Source organism: Apium graveolens, chromosome 7, assembly GCF_009905375.1.
Source record: "Apium graveolens cultivar Ventura chromosome 7, ASM990537v1, whole genome shotgun sequence".
NCBI classification, from domain to species: domain Eukaryota; kingdom Viridiplantae; phylum Streptophyta; class Magnoliopsida; order Apiales; family Apiaceae; genus Apium; species Apium graveolens.
The window spans coordinates 225,190,902-225,207,668 of NC_133653.1; the positions used below are offsets into that span (position 1 = coordinate 225,190,902).

At 31.4% G+C, this 16,767-nt stretch overlaps 2 protein-coding genes across 2 annotated transcripts; one reads left to right on the plus strand and one right to left on the minus strand.

Moving 5' to 3' along the window:
• The first annotated feature begins 960 nt into the window (after positions 1 to 960).
• Positions 961 to 1,916, plus strand: LOC141674510 (uncharacterized). The gene is made up of 2 exons (XM_074481217.1): positions 961 to 1,032; positions 1,191 to 1,916. Exons 1-2 carry the CDS (start codon positions 961 to 963, stop codon positions 1,914 to 1,916), a joined length of 798 nt encoding a protein of 265 aa, XP_074337318.1.
• Positions 1,917 to 8,953: 7,037 nt separating this feature from the next.
• LOC141675106 (protein EMBRYONIC FLOWER 1-like) lies at positions 8,954 to 15,734 on the minus strand. Its single transcript, XM_074481826.1, has 7 exons — positions 15,462 to 15,734; positions 14,081 to 14,253; positions 13,309 to 13,601; positions 13,069 to 13,179; positions 12,000 to 12,946; positions 10,105 to 11,173; positions 8,954 to 9,999 (listed from the first exon to the last, which is right to left on the minus strand). The coding sequence occupies exons 2-7, from the start codon at positions 14,245 to 14,247 to the stop codon at positions 9,569 to 9,571; spliced, it is 3,018 nt and encodes a 1,005-aa protein (XP_074337927.1). The 5' UTR covers positions 14,248 to 14,253; positions 15,462 to 15,734; the 3' UTR covers positions 8,954 to 9,568.
• Positions 15,735 to 16,767: the final 1,033 nt, after the last annotated feature.

A 16,767-nucleotide genomic window follows, 5' to 3' on the forward strand; every position in this document is an offset into this window, starting at 1 on the left:
AGAATGTAGTGTATGTTATCTACATATTCATTCAGTTTAGCCTCTATTTATAGGAGAGGAAAAATGAAACTGTCCACACACTTAATGTCTGAATTAAACTGCTCCATTAATGAAAAAATAAAAACTGATCAGATTTTGAATTCATTTAATGAAAAAATCAAAACTGAACAGCTTTTGAATTTAAATTATTTGTAACAGTTTTTCACATTAAACACCCACATTATAATCAGAACTTAAGTTAAGTTCTGATTTGATTCATCAGTACTTAAGTTCTGATTCCTTAAGTTCTGATTCTGATATCAGAACTTGTTAAGTTCTGATTTTATTCATCAGTTCTTAAGTTCTGATTCTGATTTCAGAACTTGTTACAGATCAGATTATTTGCAGGACTTAGCCTATTTCAGTACCCAGCCCAATAATCCAATCACCGATAAATAAATTCGAATTACAATAATTCTCAAATAAATAAAATCCTCGCCCAGGTCGCCTCGCGTACGCGAGACGCCGAGACATTCGCCCAAATCGCCCTTCGACCCGGTCCGGTCCGGTGCGTGGCGGGGCGTGGCGGGGCGGGGCGCGCGCGTGGGTGTGTGTGCGCGTGAAGCACACAACAACACAATGGACCATCACACACCTTAGTGGTTGTATACTACTCATGTGGGTAATACCATATAAAGCACACACCCTCCTTTATTTATTTCAATGTGGGACAAACATTCTCAAATTTTTCCAAGCTTTTCCAAGCTACTTTCAACTCTCATTTCATATGGATTTCATTAAGAAAATTCTTAAAACCATACATGAAAATTTAAGTTCAAATATCATTGAACAATTTCCAATCATTAGATTTTAGGATTAACATCAAGAACATAATTAAATTAAGCTCTAAAATCCTAATTTTCTAACAAAAAGTTGTTATTGAATGCTGCAAGGGGAATGCACTAGTGACTATACTGTCCTATGGAGGACATTGTGGACAATGAAACTCCCGAGCAAGGTTTTAAACTTTTTTATGGAGATTGTGTAGGGGATGTCTGCCAACTAATGCAGCTCTGCGAGGAAAACATGTTGATCTAGACGTTAGGTGCCCGTGGTGTTATAAGGAACCAGAAACAGATGTGCATGTGTTTTTCTTATGTGATTTTGCAAAGACGGTATGGTTTACCTCAGGTTTGACAGGTCTTGTTTAGTGTTCGATAGATGACAGGCCTTGTGAGGTGTTTTCACGGTTGTTGGAGCAAGTTACAAGGGAACAGGGTATTCAAATTGCACTGCTATGCTGGAGCTTGTGGAACAGAAGAAACAAGTGGGTTTGGGATGGTGCAAACGGTTCAGCCTTTGGGGTGGTTAGCTCAGCTAATCATTTTCTTAGAGATCGGAAGGAAGCACAGGCCAAAGATGAGAAGAGGAAGATCAGAGGAGCTCTGGGGGCTAGGGTGTGGTCAAAGCCAAAGGAAGGTTGGTTGAAGATTAATATAGATGCTGCTGTTTTTTTGGATGGTAGTATTGGAGTCTCTGCACTGGTTCGAGATGATCAAGCTCGTTTTGTGGCAGCTAGAGGAAGGAGAATTCCAGGTGCGTGGCAACCTAGAGAAGCCGAAGCTTTAGGGCTGAAGGAGGCGCTGTCTTGGATCATAAATAAAGGGTATCACATGTGCATTATTGAGACAGATTCTTATGTTTTAGCTGCAGCATGCAACGATCGTCCAGGGGAAGCTATGTTTGGTACCATAGTTAAAGATTGTATCCATTTATTTAAGCACATTAATCCCGTGCTAATTGATTTTGTCTATAGTTCTGCGAATAATGCAGCTCATGTGCTTGCACAAACTGTTTATTCTATGTCAGGCCTAGGAGAGTGGTATACAAATTCTCCTAATTTTATTACTCATGCTTTGTATTTGGATTTGAGTTAATGCAAGTACGAATTTTTCAAAAAAAAAAATCTCTCTACCTCACAATCACCCTTAATCATAATCATGAAAGCCAGTAGTATTATGAAGATGACAATCTAATAAAAATAAAGAAAATAGTCTATTTTGTCACACTTCTTCAACAAACATATTTTATATAAATTAGAGAGATCATAATTTAAATAAAATAGTCTATTTTGTTACTCTTTCAAAACAATTCTACACAAATTAGGCATCTCATAATTTAAATAAAATAGTCTATTTTATCACTCTTTCAAAAAAAAATTACAATTAGACATATCATAAAATTCTATAATTAGACATATCATAATTTAATATTGTATGTGGAGTACATCTTTTTATATTTTGAACATAGAATCTCTTTTTTAAGTCCTATTCTATGTTTTGTGTTCTTGTTTAGTAGAGAGATCTAGTCAATGCTTAGACTACCCATTCAATTTTAAAGGCACATCACATTGTCAACATGAATTCTATTTATTTATATAAACCTTAATTATAACATTTTTTTAATGTGTTAAGCTAGTAAAATTTTATAATATATGTCCGCTAATAAAGTCTACAAGAGTTTCCCCTTCGGTCTAAAATTATACAAAATATCTAATATTTGATATATTATGTTCCTGTAAACCTATGATTTGTAAGAGGATTATTATTGGGAAATTAATAGATAGTCGTGATACCTTAGTTTTAGGATGGACAAAGTTAATCTAAGGTAAATATACAGATTATCATTTTTCATACTGTATCCATTCACCACACCAAATACAAGTTTAAGAAATTAATAGGTGTATTTAATTGGGATTTTGAAGCATTTTTTTGGATTTTAGAAATCATAGGGTATTTAATTTAGATTTTAAATAATCCTTTAAAATCTGAAGGTATTTAACAAGCATTTGAAAAAGTCTTTTAAAACCTGAGTGTATTCAATTTAGATTTTAAAAAGTCAATCAAAATTTGGTGGTACTCAATTTGGATTTTAAAAATCTGATGGTATTCAAAAGTTCATGGATTTTTTTTTATTTAAAAAAGTTGTAGATTTTGATGGATTTGCTAGTACTTTTCTAATATCTTGAAATCTCTTCAAAATACAAGAGATTTTGATGGATTTCTAAAAAACTTCACAAAATTTGTAAGACTCTACAAGATTTTAGATCAACTCCATCAAAATCTACGGAGAATTGAAATTAACAAAAATCTTTTAAAATCCATAAATTATTAACAATTCTTTAAAATCTGAAATGAATACACCTCCCTAAGAATGTTCCCCATTGTTGGTTAATAAATGTGTATCTAATTGTCTCTTGGATTCAAAGTTAAATTAAGTTAAGAAATGCCATACTAATTGAGGTAAACATATAAATGTTTTCAAATTACAAAAAAAAAGGTAAAGATTTATATGATTTTTTTTATTATAAAAAGTGTAATATGTAGTAAACTTACTTGTGTATATTATAGTGTTTCATTTCATGTTCAAACTAAGACGAAAAACTATTACCTTAATAAAAGAGATGATTTATTTTTTTATAATAAATTTTTAATTTATATGTAACAATAATTTCTAATTCACTCCTTATTTATTTATTTCATGATATCATTTATAATCTATTATATTTATAATAGAGCAAATAAGGGGTTGGGTGAGACAATTTATTCCAAATTACTAATTTACCCCTCATTAATAAATACAAATAATTGTTAAATTTAATATCATGTATTAATTACACTTAAGTCATTATTACTCCTTATTAATAAATATAAATGATTGTCATATTTAATAACATATATTAATTACACCTAACTCATTAGTATTAATAATTTTATATATGTTACCATTTATCATTGAATATTAACAACCTATAATTAGATATCTAAAATTTAATAATATTTGCATATATATATATATTCTTTTCTTTTTGAAGACTTTATATAAAATAAATTTATTTTCAGCAAATAAATTTAATATGTTAGTTAATCTGAAAATGACAATGTTAGTATATCAAGTATTAAACCCAAGAAATATAAGAGATATTCTCTATGTATACTAATAAAAGAGTGGGTTATGAGAGGGTTTATAATAAAGTAGATATGGCCAAATAGAATGTAAACTAAGACTCGTTTGAAGATTTTAAATATATATAATAAAATATTAAAATATCAAGTTCATTGTGGTTACATTAATATTTTACAATAGTAAGGTGAATTATTTTTCTTAAAGTTTTTTCGGAGGTATAAGTAAAAAAGTTATAAGATTACTGCACTATTATAAAAATCGACAATTTCGCCGATAAATTGCTAGAAGGCAACAAAACAATATTATAGAGCAAAATCGGAGCATACAACATTTTTTCCATTTTCGATCAAAATCGGTGATTTTCCTACAAAATCAGCGATTTTTCAGTCAAAATTTGACGAATTAAACGTATGATATCATGCTATGAAGAGACGAAAATGAAGAAGAAATATACTCAACATCGAGTTGGTGAAGAATGATGATTTTAAATGAAGAAATCAGACGGCTACCGAATAGAAATTGAAAAGATAAGGGAAGAAAAAAAGAGATGTGTAAAGATGATTAAGACTCTTATTATTTTAATAAATATTACACACAAAATAATGTTATAACTTGGTATGGATGTACAAATGCAATTTTACACATCTCAAATATAAATATTTTACTTATATATTTAAAAAGAATAAAAAAAATATGTTCGATATTATTTCAATTTAGCATTTCGATAAATTCTACATTTTTGATAAAGCATAAATTGGTAGTTCAACCGATTTAGTCCATTTCTCAATTTCCATAACCATTGAATATTGGCCTATCTATTAATATATTTTTCATAAAAAATGATGTATATTGAAAAATGTATTCATATTGTCAATTGTACAATATTATATTTAATATGTCGGCTTTCATATTCAATCATTACATTTTCTAATATGTAAAGTAAGAATTACCTCATATTGTTTGTATTTTGTATCACTAAATGTACCAAGGGTAAACACATACCCGTTTAGATTTCGTGTTCTTTAGTGTCGTGTACTTTCGTGTTCGTGTACCAAAAATCTGAACACATATCCATTTATATTGTGTCGTTCTCGTGTCGTTTTATCGTGTCGTATATCAAATTGTCAGCTCTAATTATAAGTTCCCAATACACATGTACTTGTATCAAATTAATTATCGTATAACTTATTTTCACACATTTAACATTCAAAAGACATACATAAATGCATGCATGCATACATACATCCATACAAACATGCATGCATGCATGCATGCATGCATGCATGTTTATGCATACATATACACATACAAATATACATACAAGATATAAGAAATTAAGATAACTAGCACAGATGAACTCAATCCATCTCTTCTATATATAATAGAGCAACTAGGGGGTTCATTGAGACAATTTAATAATTTGAAATTACTTAAGTACCCCTCATGAATATGTATTAATAAAATCAAATTTAATAACATATATATTAATTACGTCTAGCTCATTAATTACTAATAATTAAATATTTATTACTATTACATTATTGTATATTAAAAAACTTATACTTATAATTACATATGTATTTTTATAAGTATAGACTAAAATTCTAATATTATTCTAGTTTATATATTTATTGTTGTCGCATTTAATATATCGTGTGTAATATTTTAATAATTCCAATTACAGTACAAGAAATTCTATTTCGAATGAAAAAATAAATATCATATTCTTATTTAGATACGTATAATACTTGAAGTATAAGTTCACAAGACACATGTACTCTTGTATCAAATTAATTATCTTATAACTCATTTTCACACAATTAACATTCAAATACATACATACATAAATATATACATACATACATACATATAAACATACATACATATAGGATATGAGAAATTAAGGTAACTAACACAAATGAACTCAATTTTTTTGTAATCAATTAACATGATCTTGTCAAATAATGAATTTTCATGTTATACGGTAACAATTATGAAATTTAAAAATTTTAAACATTTTCAAGTACATCTCTAACGAAAATATAAAATTGAAAAGAAGTGCATCTCACATTGTATCACATTTTTCAATTCTATAACATTTATACATTTCATTAACATATGAGTTTTGAAAATGGTTGTATCTATGGGTTATAAAATATAAAAACCGAAAAAACTCATGCTTACAACAAAGATTGTACACAAATAAAAATAATTTCTCGTAACAAGAAATATATTGTAGTTCATAAGTACATATACAAATTTTATAATAGTTGACGTTAAATCATGCTCGTGCCTCGCACGGCTATATAGCTAGTTTTTTATAATAACACAACAATTTTTAATAGTAATCCAAACACAACCTAAAAGTTACAAAATTACATAGAAAAGTCGACCTAAAAGTTACATAATTACATAGAGAAGTTGCTAAAAAATATTACTACATATTTTTGCTTTTGTTCTATACATTTTAAATTAAGTGTTGGAATCCTCGGTCAATGACATTGTTGATGCCTTCCTAAATTTGATAAATTTGATACGATAGAGGAGCTGGGATTTCACCCACTTGCATCGTCAATTGTCAATGGCTTTTTAATAGATCACTCGTCATTTGAATCAACTTTTATTAGGTTTGTCACCCATCAAAATATATCCACTCTCACAAACAAGGCTAGCTTAACCAGATGTATATAGTTGAACCAATATACGTAAGCATAGAGATGCAAAATTGACCTCTTAGCTTATCTCCCAAGTTAGTCATCTGTTAAGTATATTTGTTATGACCCCTACTTTAGCTATTATTCTAATTTTAAACAATTTCAACCATAACTTCATGTTAGGTAAAATTATAGTTATCCTTCATTGATCTTCTATATTTGTTGATCCACTTAGAGTATCTTCAAACTTAATAGCTAAAATACACAACTTGGTTTTGGAAGATATGGCTTGGCCCGTAGTCTACCAAAAGGTTGAGAAATGGGCTATTTTGCCGGTAGTCAAATGCTAGAAAATACATTTATAATTGATAATCCTATTAATAAGTTCCATACTCTTGTTCCAATTATTTCTCTGATTGGATCATTGATTGGATCATTGGCTAAGGCGAGATTTTGTAATATGGTTGGCTATATTCAATAAAATTATTTTATTATTATTTTCATATATATATATGAAAATTTTATATGTTAAAATAAATTTAATATATATTTAGTTAAATACAAGTGAAAATATAAATAATATATTTATGAAAATTTATTAAATATGATAGCAATTTAATATATATTACTATTGAAATCAGTGACATATTTAAATATAATCAAACATAATTAATAAACATTACTTATATATCTATATTAAAATATATAATTATATTATATTATATCTATTAGTATTTAAAAATATGCAATGTAGATTAAAATAAATATATTAAAGTGTAAAATATTAAATAAAAAATAAAAAATTTTACATATGTGTATTAAGTGTAATATAAATATATGTATATATTAATGTGTAAGAGTAGGTTAAGGTTTAAATAAAGCAAAAAGTTGAGGCAAATATTTTAGCTAATAGGTGTTGGATCAACATATTTAGAAGATGTGATAGAGGATATTTAAAATTATTGCTAACAGGTATCATGGTTGGAGGCTTATATTTTTTGTCATGGTTGGAGGCTTATATTTTTTTAACTAATACCTAACATCATCATATCATGGTGGGATGGAGATACTCTTACCTTCCTCAATATTATTCCTTACCTTCCTTGATATTATTCCATGTCATTTACGGCCTTATTTTTTTTAATTTTCATAAAGTGTATGTATAACTATTTTTCATCAACCATTTGAAAAATGTCTTTATGTATACTATTTTGTTATGTAATGTCATGAAAATATATTTGTACATGTATTTATATATTATCTTTTTTCATCTACAACTAGTTGATACATGTATATATTATATAATATAATAATATTAAAATTGTCTATATATGTTTATCATCATTTTATTATATGTATAAATGCACTATTTATATTTTTATTTAGAACATAATAAATATTATGTAATGTTAATTATAAAGTTGTTATTTTAATGTTAACTAAATTTATAAAAATTCTAATATAAAATATATGTTTTAGTCATCATAAATTATATTTATATGTAGTAATGTTTGTTAATCATTTTTTCCATTTATTTTTAAGTATATTATTATATTTTCAATCAGTCTTAATAATTATATATTTTTATTTTATAAAGTTTACTTTAAAATATTGACATAAATATAAAATGTTCTAATATTAATATTAAATATATTTTATTAAATATTATAATTTTATTTTCACAAATATATATTTGAATTTAATAAAAAAATTGAATATAAATAATAATTATAACTAATACCATTAAAGGAAAAGTGTTTAGAAGTTCAATAAAATTTTAGCCAACCTTATTTTAGTTAATAATTTTAGGTTTTGACCTTGGAGATGCTGTTAGCCTATCAAACATCCAACACTACAAGTAAAGATTCTTTCCCCTTGTTTGTGTTTGTCAATTGCAGGAAAAAAAAAGATTACTCTAACATGCCTCGGATCCATTAAGGATGAAATATACTCTTGACATTAAATAACAAAAGAAGAGGCAAACTGAGTAGGAACTGTCATTGCCATCGAATTACCTTTAGATTGCGTTTGGTAATGATGAATTTTAAATGGACATGATTTTGAGTGTCATGTTAAAGCTCAAATTGATACTAGCATTTGAAGATCTTGGATTTGAAATGAAATTCAAATTCAAATTCTTTAAATTATCCAAACATATTATTTGATCAAATTTAAAATTTCAAATGAAATTTAAGTTTGTTACCAGACCATAATAGAGCAGGAACCTATGCTCAGAAATATTGCAAGCAAAAACTAACATCATTTATGTTGCCAAATGGAAACTTAAAATTGAAAGATCCATCTAAAGAAACTACATTAGATTACATCAAAAGGCTACAAGAACAGGTAATTCCAAAATAACCACACTTCCGAGAAGATGAAATTTGCATATCATAACTGCTTCACATATGCAATATTCAAAGTTACAGAAAGCGCTTCAACTAGTCAAACAAACAAATCCATTATTAAGTTCCTGAAACAAACACTTAACAACAAACTTAAAATCTGCGATAGTCACAAACTGTAGGATTTAAACGAGATAACTAAAAACAGAAGGAAGCTGGAGTCTGTAGGTGTTCTTCTAGACTGCAAGACAGTTGTAAATTGAAATAAACTTCAAGGTAAAGAACATATAAGCTTGACCGCGTTATATCAACTGGCCCAAGTTCCAGTATAGATGGCATCTACAAATCAACCAGATGTCAGCTGTACTTGGACAAAAAAACCAAATGGTCGCAGTTCTCCTCTCAACATAGTTGGAAGCCCTTATTCTCTGAGTATCCATATAAAGTTTCTCTCTACCACAATTTTATAAAATTTACATTGATTGATGTTGAACAGAATAATCCCATACATAGAAAAGACAACCTTTCCACAAGTCCTCAAAACAAAGGTAATTCTTCCAGTCAAGGAAATACAGCTGAACTCTGACCCAAATCCTGCCTTCGTGGACCTGTTAATCTTGTTAACTAATGCCTCCTTTCTCCATTACACCCAAGGTACCTACAAGAGAATTCCTTGCTGAACTTTAGATCTCCACTACCGATCATGTAAATGTTCCCTGCTTCTGGAATGGAGAAATCAGCAGGGTTTCTGCTAAAAATGCAAACTTCATCTTTCCACATGTCTTTCAAAGGCATAATTGTTCCATGCATATGACCGGAGCTCATGTTTTTCTGATTCTCTGTAACTTTTGGTGCAATACGCTGAACAGGAAACACTACTTTAGCAGAGGCACCTAAAATTCCTTTTTGCTTGTCCAGACCGAGATTGCAGTCAGGAATCTTGTATGGAACACCACTCGTTCCGACAGTTGTTTTTGATCTCCAACCTTTATTCTGTTGAGGAAGAGATGCTTTCTTTGCTTTCTCTGGCCGCTGAGATTTTACAATATCTTGGCCTGTGGAACAAACAAACTTCTTGATCTCGCGCTATCATTTTAAAACAGAGAATTGTAACATGGAAAGTAGGTAAAAAATCACAAGAAAAAAAAGGGAAGTTTTACCAATTAAAGCAGATGGTATTGGTCTTGTACTAGCACTGGACTTGTAAAAACCAGTCTCCGACCCAGTGCATTCTTTCACCTGATGATTTTGGGGAAAAAGGGTTTTTTCAAACAAATTCCCTCTTTGGTCCTTAGTAAGGTCACGGTGATCATTATAAGGAAAGAAAGACTTCTCGATCACTTTTTTCCCGTCAACGCAGGGTGGATGGGGTGGTTGTGTTCCTGCATCCATGAGACTAAGCAATTGCATTGCCGGGATGGCTTCATTAGAATTAGAGTTCGGAAATAAATCCATCTCCTTTCGGTTGATTTCCTTTCCAGTATTATTGGCTACAAAAGGACATGGCAGCAACACTCCAAGATCTGAATCATTTGGATCTGCACGGTTTAGATCCAGATCCCGAATTGTCTTACCCATATTAAAATCGAGTGAAGGTAAACAAGTCGACATATAACTCGTCTGACTTGAAATTTTTTGAGGGAAGTTCGGCTTCGGATGCGCAATACCTGAGGCACCACTGGCCCAAAGAATTCCTGCCATCCCACTAGATCGTGGAACATCATGTGCTTTCTTGTACGTATCAGATACCTGGGTATCTGTCTGTGATGATCTGTTAACCAACTTATCACCATTCCACAGATGATTTTGAGTGTCACTGCTTGTCAGGGTTCTAGAAGCAGAATTTTGGGCACCAAATGTTGGCACTACAGGACTTTCATTTCTGTTACCAACAACAAATTGATTATTGTTATTTTGAGATAAGATGGGATTCCATCGTTGGCGTTCCTTCTGCATTGAACGCACTCCATTCCCATGTCCATCTGAAAATCCCATAACCTCGGAACTATGCTCATCGATTCTTGTCGCCGGGCAAGAATTTCTTTCATTTTCAGGAAGACCTCTCTCATATTGATGCATTGCCATAAGTTCAACAATGTCCATTGGTATTTCATCATTGCTTCTCTGTTCAATGACTATTTCTGATCTTTGACCAGTCTTTTTCCGGCTAACCTCCGAAAACCTTTCAGGTTCATTTGTTTTCTTATTACTGCACCCAAGAGAAAGATCCTGGTACAGATGTAGCTCTTTTTTAATAATATAAACCAGTATAGAGTTAATCTTCAGAAGTTCAACCATACAACTAGCATAAAATATATAGAAAAACAAACCATATAAAAGAGGTAACATAAACTCAGACATATATAGACATAAATTTATCCATTGGTTATCAAGTCAAGAAAAAGACACACACATTAAGATTCAGAAAAATATTTTTATCAAGATGGATAGGATCTACACAACAATCCTTGTAGTTAAACATATAGTTCGCATGGTTTATAGTTTCAAAAAACGTTTACAATAATAGCTAATTTGCAGCTCGCAGAAAGTAAGTAAAGAAACAAAAATGTGTGAGAAGGTATAAGCATTTACAGAATCGGCACAGTTAACGAGGGTGTGCTCTTTGCCAAAACTCTTGACCAACAACTGTGGCATGACTAACAAATGTAACTGGACAATATTGTAATTTACCTGTAAAATTATACTCTGATAATGCACTAAATTCAAGTTAATTAGATCAATTTTCCAGCTTGGTTGGAAAATATGGGCAGGTTGGGGCGCAAAAAACAATATAAAAGCACAAAAGTAATACCTGGAGAAACCAACATTCACTGCCTATAAAGGCTACAAATATAATGGCCTCAAAAAGTCTATTAACAAAATTACTGGCACCAAAGAATTTATATATTACCGAAACTTAAACATTAAAAATGTTGTTAATATGACAAAGGAGAACAGGCAACCACACTGACAAGAATAAACGAAGAAAAGAAAACAGAAAAAAAACAAGAGACATACCGCAGATAATCATTGAGAAAGTGCAGAAAATCCTTACCAACATTTTGTGCAGAGAAAGACTGATTTCTTGTTGATGCATCATCTCTGAGCTATCAGCATTTTTTCCACTAATATCACCCACTATATCTTTACTAAAGGAAAGGTTCGGAGATGATGATTGACCAATACAATTGCCTTCTTTACTCCGAAGGTCATTACTGAGCACGGTTTTTTTCTGCGGATCTGGGGTGTTGATCTTGTCAACTTCCATGTAGCTATTTAGTGACAGATCAAGCCCCAGGTCATCCTTAAATTTTCCACTCGGCATGCTCTTTTGAGAATTCAATTTAGATGAACAGGCCCCGTTCCCTGTTTGCTGCAGAGGAATAGGACTTCGGAAGCCTGTTCCTGCAGATATGCCGTCTTCTTCTGAATCCGAATCAGATATATGGATGGTAGCGATTGTGGTCTTTGCATCTCCCTTATATGTTCGGGCCTTTTTGGCCTCTCTACTAGGCAGTTTAATCCGTTTAGAAGGCTCCTGAGTTATCTTCCTTTTTCGTTGACCAGAAGTCGAAGCTGGAGGGGCAACTTCTTTGCGCATTGCCTTGCTAGAAACTAACTGGTCAGTTTTTTCTTCACCATTTACATTAAGAAGTTCAGCAATCAACCGCACCTTTTTCCTCCGGCGCGTAGAACTAGCAGTAGCTGTTGATTCAACCTGATTTGTGTGAAGTTCAACGGAAGGTTGCTCTTGAGCTCCAGCCTCCTTAACACTTCTACTAGTGTCCATATCTACATCTTTCTTGGATGCCTCATTACTTACTACTAAAGTCCTTGTATCCTCGTTAAGGCAATTAGTTTTCTCTGCATGACACACATCCCCAGAACTGCTGCTTTTTTGATGTGGGCACCCATTCGCAAGAACATTATTTGCAGCCACATTACTACCAGGTACTGGAACACAAACATTAGTCAACTCCTTGCCTGCTGATTCATCGCCAACTGTTCCAGACCATACACATTATATATTGTAAAACTTTCACATTGCATTCAAATTAAATTCATATTTACAAAAATCAATGATTTTTTTTAAAAAGGAATATAAATTTTAATTTTAGGTTTACCTGTGCCATCCGTATGTCTTTCTGGGATTTGGCATGGAGGACATGTTACGAGGCTTAAAGTTTGATCACCAGTTGGCTGATTAGAAACATCTTTCACACTATTTTCGTGGTCTAAAAGCAAAAATGATAAAAGCTAAGTGAAACACACAAATAGAAAAGACTACAAAGTCAGAAAATCACAACATCATCTAACTTTATTGATAGTACATAGTGATACTGTAATAGTACCGAAGAGTATACCAGACACAACCGTGAGCCCGATATAAACATCATCTTTTTCCTTGTCACCACAAGCTAATGCATGAAATTCACCTCCACTTAAACTAGAAGTTGCTTTCTCAACAATTTGTTGATTTTGTGAAGCACTAGCAACACTAAAATTCTGCACACAGCTTTCGCAGCGCCACCATCTAAATTCTGGAAAAACATGTAAGGGAACAAGCTGCCGCCTTAACTTACTTTCATCATCATCATCACGAACAAATGGTGCACAGTTTCTAATATCTTTTTCTCTCATCTCAGCAGCAAATCGGCTGCATGCACATCAATAAATTTTTAAAAAAAAAATGCATAATGAATCAATATTTAAATGGTGTATTGCGGCCTGCATGATACAAACAAATATAATCTCCAAGAAGGATGATCATGATTAGCATTTCATTCATGTAATTTGGATGCAATGTCATGTTTAATTAGACCATATTAAAATCTTCTTGGTCTCGTCACATGTAATATTAAACATCAGTATTATGAGTGCAGCATTTAGAGGAAAACTTAATGCTGTCCATCTGAGACTAATAAATTGGGTATCTGGAAATTGTAACCAACTAGTAGAATTATTCTCATATTGGGACAATAAAAATTTAGAAATTAATTAAAGGGAGATCTGCATCATCTAGGTAATGTAGTATATATGAGCTTATAAGCAATGAAAATTAACTCAGTCAAAATTAATAGTAAACTAAGTTGCTCAAGGCCAGAAAACTTGAATACAATTAAAAGGATACGTTACCGTATAGAAAAATGGTGACATTTTTCTGTGACTTTCTTATCCATAACCTTCCCTAAGTTGATAGAGATCGAATCAATCTTCACAAGTGATGCTGCTGACTTGGAGACAGGTGTCACACTACCGCTTGTGTAATCGTTTTGTTCTTCCACTGTAATAATCTTCTCCATGTTGAGCTGAATCAAAAAAGTGATGGGTATAATTTTTCAGGACATGATGAGGAACGAGAATAAAGAATTAATGTATATGTTATTAATTCATTTATATGTATTTAGTGTAAAGATAAATCATATTCTGTCCTGCATCAGGACCACAATCAAAGGAATTTTTTAGATAAAAAAATTCATTCCGCAATTGAAATACTGGAACAAAATGTAAGAAACTTAAGTCATAACTAGGCATATGTAGAGAAACAATTTTCATAGAATTATCAACCAATCAGGTCATCAATTGAATTCAAGTGAAACTGCCGAGGTTAACTACAAATTAGAGAAATAGAAAATGTGAAATGAGAAAGAAACGAGGAAAATCACTTTGGGACTAGAGCTTTAAAAGATAGCAGTTCCTTTCTCATTGACGATAAAAACTCACATATAAGCATACATATTATACATTTCTATATGTAAGATTAATATTTAAAAAAATCCTGCAAAACAAACATGCGCCTGAAGCTTTAACTTCAATCCGCCCAAATTAAAAAATGACAGACAATACATATACTAGCTCAAGAATATTACACGCCATAAACAAAACTTACCATTGATAAATCAAGCATTCCCGTCGACCTAGTTTTTAACGACGGTTATTCAAATGATATTTAAAAAAGTCGGTAGAGCACTGTCCACCGCACTAGCTTAGCCAAATCAATTCACCCAACTTGAAACAAATAACAAAATAGGCTGCCCGTCGCCCGATACCCATTAGGGTTTCATACCCTTTTAAACACACAAGGGCATCAAAAGTAAAGAAATCCTCAGAATCTCAACATTCAATCCACACCGTCCAATCACATCCCCAATTCCCATCCACAAAAATAACCAAATTAGGGTTTCTCCTAACCCCCTCCGCATCCAGCCATAACCCGAAACCCATTTCACTGAATAGCCCGCATACACATAAACCCAATTGACAAATTAAGAAATATGAATGACAACACAATAACCAAACCATTAAAAGAAACAGAATAAATATGTTTACACCAATTAAACCACCAAACCCAAAAAAGGAACAATTAACCGACCCATATAACAACACTCCATATATTACCAAACAAACATACATACATTCATAAACCAAGCTAAAATCAACCAATCAATCAATCATAAATATACAACCAAATAAAAAAACAGTAAGCATAGATCTAAAAAAAAAGATAGATACGAACCTTGTATGTATAGCGTGAAAAGATTCAGATCGAGGACATAACTGAAGATTCACATCGAAATCTCCCCCATCAATCTTCTTAATCCAAACTCCAGCTGAAGAAACAAATCTTTACCAAAAAAATTCTACAAAAGTGATGCGATTTTGAGTGCGCGACCCCCAGAAACCCTAAATAATTCTAGGTTTGCCGATCTTTATTTGTAGAGAGAGAAATAAAATAAAAACCCCAAAAAGCTAGAGAGAGAAAGATAAGGAGAGTGTGTTTTGTGTGCGAGTAAAATATGTATTTTTTGCGTTTTTTCATCTGACTTTACATACATGTACTTTAATATATTTAACGTTTGTATGCTTTGGGACAGCCAGTTATATGGTGCCACGTAAGTTAGTAGGTGCAGTTGTTATCACTACACACTATGCAGTCTTTGGAAACCCTAGTCAAATAACAATTCAAGCGACTGTGTTACACGCATTATGTCAGTATTGTCAGTGTCGTGTCAAGTGAGTTTTGTTTAAATGACGGAACACGTGAGTGAAAGGTTACTGGAGCGTGTAAGTTACGCGTCGGAAAAGCGTGACGATGGAGGTGTGTGCCGAACCCTAAATATATGTGGCTGTAAATCGGAGATTACAAAGTAGAGATAGCCCTAAACTTGGGGCAGATAAAACGGATGCTCAAATTAATTATTCAAAAAAAAAGAAAAGCGAATAAATAATTTACTTATCTAAAGTTAATTTACCGTCGATTTTTTTATGTGCAAGTAAGCATGGTTAGGTTGGCGTCAACATAAGTTAGGTTAGGGCTTGTGTTTCCGTTTTGGCCCATAGTAAAGGGGTGTTTGAGTTTCATCCAGCTGTCCGTGTCGGACGAAATTCAATAAAAAATTCATTTTTTTTAATAATTGAAAACGACAATTGCCGATTAAGCCTTATTCAATCATTCTGTGTTATGTTTTATCCTACATGCCACTTGTGTAAGCTGAAAATTTCCCGCTTTTATAGAAACTAATCCTCCATTAATTTTTTATAATATACATTATCGATCCGATTTTATAAAGTCGACAAATTCTCTGTATATTATAAATAGTTAGTACATATAAAATAAAATTTAAATTAATTTTAAATAGCTATATATTATATAACATGAAGAATATGTATTAACTAATAAATTAATACTAAATTAGGATATTATATTACATATAATGTAAAATATTAAAATGCATCTAATTTCTTCTTCAATTAAATTTTCTAATTAATCCCTGATTCTCTAATTAATCCTTGAGAACAGATTAATTATAAGACCAATAAAT

What these genes read in the sequence shown, in the direction of transcription:
- LOC141675106 (XM_074481826.1), bottom strand. Translation starts at nt 14,247, where the DNA reads ATGGAGAAGATTATTACAGTGGAAGAACAAAACGATTACACAAGCGGT. An exon ending in TTTCTCTGCACAAAATGTTG is followed by an intron (nt 11,174 to 11,999) that starts GTAAGGATTTTC and finishes CATCTGTACCAG; the next exon opens with GATCTTTCTCTTGGGTGCAG. An exon ending in AATACCATCTGCTTTAATTG is followed by an intron (nt 10,000 to 10,104) that starts GTAAAACTTCCC and finishes TTTGTTCCACAG; the next exon opens with GCCAAGATATTGTAAAATCT.
- LOC141674510 (XM_074481217.1), top strand. Translation starts at nt 961, where the DNA reads ATGGAGGACATTGTGGACAATGAAACTCCCGAGCAAGGTTTTAAACTT. An exon ending in ATGGAGATTGTGTAGGGGAT is followed by an intron (nt 1,033 to 1,190) that starts GTCTGCCAACTA and finishes GGTCTTGTTTAG; the next exon opens with TGTTCGATAGATGACAGGCC.